The sequence below is a fragment of the Rhagoletis pomonella genome, unplaced genomic scaffold (assembly GCF_013731165.1).
Source record: "Rhagoletis pomonella isolate Grant_MI unplaced genomic scaffold, Rhpom_1.0 Rhpom_scaffold_00007, whole genome shotgun sequence".
In the NCBI taxonomy this organism is placed as follows: Eukaryota; Metazoa; Arthropoda; class Insecta; order Diptera; family Tephritidae; genus Rhagoletis; species Rhagoletis pomonella.
Window position 1 is genome coordinate 10,889,359 of NW_023458561.1, and position 8,833 is coordinate 10,898,191.

At 38.4% G+C, this 8,833-nt stretch overlaps 1 protein-coding gene across 7 annotated transcripts in view; it reads left to right on the forward strand.

Moving 5' to 3' along the window:
• Positions 1–236: 236 nt before the first annotated feature.
• The window catches only part of LOC118742311 (potassium/sodium hyperpolarization-activated cyclic nucleotide-gated channel 2), a 238,860-nt gene continuing 230,263 nt past the window's right edge, over positions 237–8,833 (forward strand). For 2 of the 7 annotated variants that reach the window (XM_036474290.1, XM_036474291.1), the window contains exon 1: positions 283–1,117. In XM_036474290.1, coding sequence (XP_036330183.1) covers positions 1,050–1,117 — 68 coding nt within the window. In that variant the 5' untranslated portion in view covers positions 283–1,049. Of the gene's footprint in view, positions 1,118–8,833 lie in introns of all 7 variants that reach the window. The other 5 variants (XM_036474287.1, XM_036474288.1, XM_036474292.1 and 2 more) reach the window with 5 other exon arrangements.

The following is an 8,833-nucleotide window of genomic DNA, read 5'->3' on the forward strand; positions in this document are numbered from 1 at the left end:
AGAAATTTGTGATAAACAGGGAATTTGCCAACAACACACATTATATAATAATTACTGCGCGAATCACACCACGTTTCTAATAACGGCATAAATGAATATACCCTTCACCAAACATACGTGGTTCTGTTTTTATTTCTTTACAAAACTTAAACAGCATTACTAGTACATAAATAGAAAATTAATAGAAAATAAATTACAAATTACTATAATTTGACTCCAATTTTGAAAACTAAGCAAATATATTCATACAAATAAGCAAAACTTATTACGTATGTACATATATTCAAGTAAAATTAATAGAAAGTACGCCGATTTTTTCAACTGAACTAGTATATACATACATAAATACTAAGTGCTACTGTAGTTACTAGCGACATCGATACTCAAACCCTGCCTACTTATTTATTATTACAACATATGTATGTACTACATCCCATAGAAGTTAAAGTGCTATTGTACCTACACATCTATTACGAGTATAAAAATACATACATACGTATATAGTAACGTAAGAAATCTACACTAGTACGTCCTTTTTACATTAGTATTTCGTACTGTACCCACCAAATCCACAAACAACAGCAACGACAACTTCTTTTATCAAATATCCTACCAAATATCTATGCGGAATGCACTTCAAATGCAGAGGTGCAAAGTTGAATGAAATTAGTTGCAACAACCACCCAGCCACCAGCCACCCACCCACCACCTTTCAACTAAAGGACACTCAACAGAACTGAACTCCTGCATAGCCATACATACATATGAATGTGCGTATATTTATAGTAGAAGCAGATGTATGAATGCACACATGTTTTGTTCAATAAATACATGAATCCATACATATGGACATTCTTATAAGTGAAGCATAAGAAAGATGTACGCACAGGAGCCAGTGTAGTAAAAGTGAGGATGTCAAAAACTTTCACCGTCGACGATATATGTAAATAAAATAAAACGAGCAGAGACAACCAGTGAAAAGTATGGTGACAGACAGTAGTGTGTTCCCGTAGACAGAGCGTTCACACAGCATTTTATGCGTGGAGAAAATGCACGTAAAACACACTCAGCGCAGAGTTAGTGGGCCTGGAGCATTTGGAACATCAAATAATCAATGGTAGGATCATAACAGATTTTGTTTATAAAAGTTACTCGTCCTTTATGTTTATGCATTTTATATGAATCGTTTTCGTTTCACACACTTACACACACATACGAAACAGTATGAAATATGCACCAATCATTTCATAAATAAATGGCGAAACATACGAGTATATAAAAAAAAAGTGCATACTATCATTTTAAATGCGGGGCAGTGATCGGACTTCTGTGTGGTAGAATCTGGGAAAAAATGTGGTAGATTTCAAAAAAACGTGGTACATCTCTGGGTTTGGATCAAACTTTGTACAAAAATTAAAAAAATTCTGCAAGGTTTCACCTAAATTGCAAACTTTTTAATTAGACTCTATAAAAATCTAATTTTAGTATAATAAAGTGGAAGATTGAAGTTGCTAAAAATTGCGTCAAATTTTGGCAATTCTTTTCCTTGACAGTGTAAAGCAGTTCCTTCTATATCAATATATTTTTCGAAGATATTTTAAGAAATTTCTGCAACCTAGTGGAGTGCTGCCAGCTTTTCTTTTTATCACATCACGAAGTAGCGAGCAAATGTGGCACGTTGCAGAAACAGCTAATTGGGATTTGCCGATTTTCACAATTTTCAAGTAAAAGTAAACAACGCCTCAGAAACCTTTCATGCACTTAAATTTGCTAATACTTTCACAAAACTCGCCGGTTTTTAACATTTTCGCTATTAATTCTTTTTATAAATCACATATTTTGCAATTTAACACAATAAAACGGCGTTTCCTAACGAAAAATGTATTACTGAGAAAATTTACTATTTTACAGTTTATTTAATCCTCACATTCGGCTTTGTTTACTTTTACTTGAAAAATTTCATCGTCGCCGGGAATGAAGAATATTGCATTATATCATTCTTGTTACCATATCGTGTAAAATTAAGAAAATTATGTCAAGCAAAAATAAAACTACTCAAAAACGCGAATGTGTGGTAGATTTCAGACCCTGAGTGGTAAATGTGGTAGATGCTCATAAAAGTGGCAGATCTACCACAATGTGGTAGAAGTCCGGTCACTGATGCGGGGTGGGGGCTAGTTAACCGCATGCCTATCTCTACATGTCTTTGAACCAATTTGATTCTCTGGCTAAGCCTAGCAATCCTTCCAGTGGAGTTTTGCCCAAGGTATCCTGGCTCTCGAAGGCTCTTGAGGCATTCCCCCGGAGTGCTGGACCCTCACAAAGGAAGTGTTGGACGGATTCTACCTCCTCCTCATCTCTACAGCATATACAGAAATCGTTATGCGGTGCTCCGAACCTGACTGTCATATCGCACACCGTCTTCAAAAGAGTCACAACTCAAAATTTGGCATTTTTCAGCAAAAGCTGGAGAAAATTTTTGTAATAATTTGTTAAAAAAAACGTAAGGTAAAGTCGCCCTTGCCGATATGATTATTATGTGCTAAGAAATAGTTTTTCACGTTTTCTGAGAAACGTATTATTCTGAATGGTGACTCTTTTGAAGACGGTGTGCGATATGGTCAATGGTCCAGTGTTCCGTTAGTTTTCCTGTTAAAAGCCTAAGGTTTGGTTTTGAAAGTCTTAATAAACTACTTGTTCCTAGTTCGTCAAGCCGTGGCCAGAGCAAGCGCGATACCATGTAGATGTGTAGATTTCGTCACAATTCGTTAAGCACGGGTTCCACATCATAAGAGATAAAACGCCTACCACGTTCAAAAAGGGTGCCAGCGCATATTCTTTATGGTTTAGTGCTTTTTCTATACTTCCGGCAACCTCGTGCAGGGCTGTTTCAACCGACCTACCGACCTTAGCGGTGGGCATGATGGGCCTCGCTGAAGTTCTCAGGAGTAAGGCGTCGCGTGGTCTGCGGACTTAGAATCTTATCCATTATTTTGAGGATAAATGATGAAACGCTGATGGGTGTAAAGTCTTTAGCGATACTGTGACCCGTCTTCCCTGCTTTGGGAATGCAGACCACTCTTACCTCCCTCCATGGCTTTAGAATATAGCTAAGGAGGAAACTCGCCGTATAGATGGTTCTTAGCCAGGGAGTTACCGTGGCACTTTCTCGTTGTAGCATGGCGGGAAATATTCCATCTGGACCCGTAGATTTGTAGTGTAGCAGTGATCATTTCGTCAACTGGACTACCTTGCCTATGGGTTATAGGGTGTGCTAGTACAGGGGTAACTGTGTCCCTTGCGTTGCCGCACCCAGGGAAGGGAACGTCCATCAGGTGTTCTAGTGTTTCAAGGCTGAATCCGGTGTGCCTTCCTCCTGGCTTTTCCAGAAAACCGGGAGGAGCAACGTTTTTTGAGGGGCACCTTCTTAATCGAGCGGTTTTAATTTTCGTTTCAAGGTCCTCACAGAATTTCGACCACGATACCTTCTTTATCTCTTTCTTGGACACATTGAAGTTGCGACGTTATTCTTCCCAATCCTCCACGTCCTTAGTGAACTTCGCTCTATTGAAGGCCTTACTAGTTGCCTTAGTTCCACCGTCCACCGCCTTGTGTGTCACCTGGGAGGTTTGTTCTCGGGACAGGTGGCTACGTAACATTCGTTGAGAGATTTCTTTAGACAGAGGACTGCTCCCTCCATTTGGACCGCTGAAGCTTGCTTCACCGTGTACGGGGGGCGCATTCGAGATATAAACTGGCTTTTATACCTACTGTCAGGTGAGAATTGTCCTGCCGCCCAATGTGGGTCAGACGCGGACCAGAGAGAGAGAGAGAGGATATTCCATATCGTGTCGTTTCTGCGTTAACCCGTATCTAAATTTTTTGGGAAAACTAATATTGCCACTCATAACCTTATACAGTTTAAGCGACCCACTGTTTGAAAATATAACAAAAACTTAATGTGGGTGCTCACTAGTGTTAGTAGAACCAGACATATTAAGTAACAAGTAAGACCAGAGCTGCCGAAGGCTCCATATCTTTTATGAACATCTGAAAATTTTAATAGATTACTGCATTTGTAAAAATTTATATATTCACAGCATACATAGATAGAGGAGACACATATAAAAAAAATCATATCTAAACAACCAGAGGTATGGAAGATATACCTTATATAGCACCAATCTAAATGATCGATATGTAAACCGGTAACACATTTTAATGGGTTTAGCTTCCTAAATAAAGGAGATATATCGCAAAAACTGGTATCTGAACAATCAGTGGTATAAGAGTTAAAGCTTATACAGCATAGATTTTGATGATTTTCTCAGTAGACTTTCTATTATTATTTATAAAATAGTTTATGAAATTTATCGGTTTTAGCTGTCCAAGCTGTATGAGCTTTACAACGATATAGACATAGTGCAGCGAATTAAAATTCAGCGGCGCCGCTGGCTTGGCCATGCCGTTCGAATGGACAGAAACGCTCCTGCTCTGAAAATATTCAACGCGGGCCGCCATGCTGGTAACAGAGGAAGAGGAAGGCCTCCTCTGCGTGGGAAAGACCAGGTGGAGAAGGGCTTGGCTTCACTTGGCATTTCCAATTGGCGTCAGTTAGCACAGAAGAGAAATGACTGGCGTGCTGTTTTGGACTCGGCCAAAATCGCTTAGGCGGTTACAGCGCCAATAAAGAAGAAGAAGCTGTCCAAATAAAGGAGTTTTACAGTAAAGCCCCATATCTGAACAATCAGTTGTATGGAGGCCATAGGTTATAGCAGTAAACTTTCTGTTGATAATGATTGAAAATGGTGCGAATTTTCATGTTTCTAGCTGCATATATGGAGGAGTTATAACAAACATATCTGAACAATCAATTGTATGGAGGCCATAGGTTATAGCGAACCGATCTTCGCCATTTTGAATGTAAGTATTTTTTTGATAACGGGTAGAAATATTGCGAAATTTCATGTTCCCAGCTGCATAGATGGAGGAGTTAAACAAAAAATCGCATATCTGAACAATCAGTTGTATGGAGGCTATAGGTTATAGCGACCCGGTCTTCGCCATTTTCACTGAGAGTATTCTTTTGATAATGAGTGACAACAGTGCAAAATTTCATGTTCCTAAATGGAGGAGTTATAAAGGAAAATCTTATATCTGAACAATCAGTTGTATGGGAGCTATAGGTTATAGCGACCCGATCTTTGTAATTTCCACCCTAAGTTTTTTGTTGATAATGGATGGAAGTACTGCAAAATTTCATGTTCCTGGCTACCTAAATGGAGAAGTTATAACGAAAAAACTCATATCTGAACAATCAGTTGTATGGGAGCTATATGTTATAGTGGTCCGATCCTTCCGATTCCGAAAAATGATTAAGATATTAAAAAATACACCCACCTACCAAATTTCATTGGGATATATCGAAAACTGAGAGATTAGATTGCATACAAACAGACGGGCAGACGGACATGGTTAAATCGACTCACCTCGGCGTTCTGATCATTTAAGTGGGTCTATCTCTCCTTATTCTGGTACTTACAAACATCGGACCAAAGTTATGATACCATTTCATGCTCATGAAAGGTATAAAAAATGCAAGGCATTTCTCTTCTTACATTATCTCGACTATTGAATATGCGATATTAACGCAGAGACGGCACGATATGTATATGGTTTGATTGTCGAAATTGTTCATAGATTAGTAGGAAAATTGCGAAAAAGAACAGTCTGGCTTCTTACATGAAGGTTTTCACAGCAAAAAAAAGGATATTGGAACATTTCTAAGAAAAATTAAATAGGCGGCACTGCCAAAAAGGTTGCTGAAATTGTCAAAATTATGACAAACACCACTTTACTGGCATCATCTTACTTTTATTGCACCATTGTGTAAATGTATATTTTAATTTATTTTTGTGCCGAGTTTCCAATTGCACAGCACACATAGTATTTTGTGTATTTCATTTAATGTTGGATCGATTGTTGTGCTGCTATATCTATGATTTGCATTTCGTATATCGATGTATCTAATCTAGCGACGACTAAGGTATATTTTGCTAGTCACGAATGAATTAACCCGATGACGGCCCTAAATAGTAGTATTGAAATATTTAAACAAAAGTAAAACAATGAACTGATTGGGCCTTATCAGTGTGGCTTTAGACCTGGCAAATCCACCATAGACCAGGTATTCACAATACGCCAAATCTTGGAAAAGACCCGCGAGAAAAGGATCGACACTCACCACCTATTTGTCGACTTTAAAGCCGCTTTTGACAGCACTAAAAGGAGTTGCCTATACGCCACTATGTCTTAATTTGGCATCCCCTCAAAACTCATACGGCTGTGTGAAATGACGTTGAGCAATACCACCAGCTCCGTCAGAATTGGAAAAGACCTCTCCGAGCCGTTCGCCACAAAACGGGGTTTCAGACAGGGCGACTCCCTTTCATGTGACTTCTTTAATCTGATGTTGGAGAAGATAATAAGAGCTGCAGAACTGAACCGCTCAGGAACAATTTACTATAAGAGCGTGCAATTGCTGGCTTACGCCGATGACATCGACATCATCGCTAACAAAAACCGCGAAGTCTGTTCTGCCTTTTCCAAGTTGGATAAGGAAGCAAAGCGAATGGGTCTGGTGGTAAACGAGGACAAGACGAAGTATCTCCTGTCATCAAACAAACAGTCAGCACATTCGCGCCTTGGCACCCACGTCACTGTTGACAGTTACAATTTCGAGAAAGTAGAGAATTTCGTTTACTTGGGAACCAGCATTAACACCGATAATAATGTCAGCATTGAAATCCAACGTAGAATCGCTCTTGCCAACAAGTGCTACTTTGGACTGAGTAGGCAATTCAGGAGTAAAGTCCTCTCTCGACGTACGAAAACCGCGCTCTATAAGTCACTCATCATGCCCGTGCTGGTATATGGCGCAGAAGCATGCACAATGACAACATCCGATGAGGCGGCTCTTGGAGTGTTTGAGAGAAAGATTTTGCGGAAGATTTACGGGCCTTTACGCGTTGGCGACGGCGAGTACCGCAGACGATGGAACGATGAGCTATATGAGCTTTACAACGATATGGACATAGTGCAGCGAATTAAAATACAGCGGCGCCGCTGGCTTGGTCATGTCGTTCGAATGGACACCGACGCTCCAGCTCTGAAAGTATTCAACCCGGAACCCGCTGGTGGTAGCAGAGGAAGAGGGAGGCCCCCACTGCGATGGAAAGATCAGGTGGAGAAGGACTTGGCTTCACTTGGCGTCAGTTGACACAGAGGAAAAACGACTGGCGTGCTTTGCTGAACTCGTCCAAAATCGCTTAGGCGGTTACAGCACCAAAAAAGAAGAAGAAGAAAACTTCCTTAACATAAAAAATTAAATATACTATGTATGTATGTACGTGTATATTATCATCTCACTAATAAGTGACAATTACTCGTACTTCTGGAAAAAAAGAAAATCGTTCAACAAACTTAGACAACTGGTTGAAAGCAGAATTTGCTGGAAATCTCATGTTGAATCCTAAAGCAGCTAGTGGACTATGAAATTATTAAATAGAAATAGTAAGCTAAAGGTAAGGTTAATACATGGGTCGAAAACTTTTCTTCCAGTCTCTTACAAAATAGAGAAGTCTACAATTAAATGCTTTGTTCACGGACCTGGTTGATGGAAAACTTTTGAAAAAAAAAATCATGCATAAACTCACCATGGAATTTCAGTTAAACAACAAATTATTGGAATGCGCCATGATGAAATAACTAAAGGTGTTGTATGTTGTATGGAAGTATGGGAGAACGGAGAAGAAATGGAGCAAGCTTTAGAAAATAGTAGTAGATTTCCTATATTTTCTTTACCTTCCGTTGTAGTAACGGAAAGTTAAGGATTTTTTTTAGCGATACATTGAATAATATAACCTTTTGCATTTTTTTTTTTTTTTAACGATTTATTATTATTATTTAAGGCCCAATTTTGTTTTTATTTCATTAATACTTATATTTGAATCATCGAATCGAATGATCAAAACAAAATGCAAAAGCTATCAGTAATGCCAATTTTTCCGTATATGTAAGATTTTGTACTTTTTTATTTGAACTCGCAGTAAAATAAAAAGTAGTTTGTCAAAGAGCCAATTTGGAAGGCGTTCAAAGTGGCCGAATTAGAGAGACAAGTTGCCAACGTACAACATCTTTCATAATTATACATGTAGTATATAGACAAATTTTGGGGTATTAATTTAACTTTTCAGCAATATAATTGGTATTTTCTTTGAAAACAAAGTAGCACGTCAATAAATTATCAAAATCCAGTAGATAAGTAAGATCAATCGGTTATCGAACCAACTGCTATTTTTGTATTCCAAGCTTCTGTCATGATCGTCTTAGATGAACTTTGTATGTTCAATAAAATTTTTGTGTCATTTCTAACTAAATCTAAAGAAGACCTGAAGGGCCAGTTTCAAGGCTATATAGTATACGCTATTAAAAAGTGTGTTCATCGAGAATACATGTGTATATATAGTCCCCTTATGCCAGATACCAATTTTGAAATACTCAATTGTTATTGGGTTGACCTGATTAACCTTTGGTACACGAAAATCAGAAATATATTTACAATATCAATTACATAAACATTAGAATTACATTACAATTAAATTTGAATTAACAGCTCTATTAGCGCGTTGTCACAGTTCAATTGTCATTATCGTGTCATCAACTGTAGTCATAGGTATGCACCAAGAATGATAGCATACAAGATTGTGCCGATTGCAGCAGAATTTGTGAGAGTAATTTTAGCGTGACGTCATCGTAGAGTTGACAACTGAGA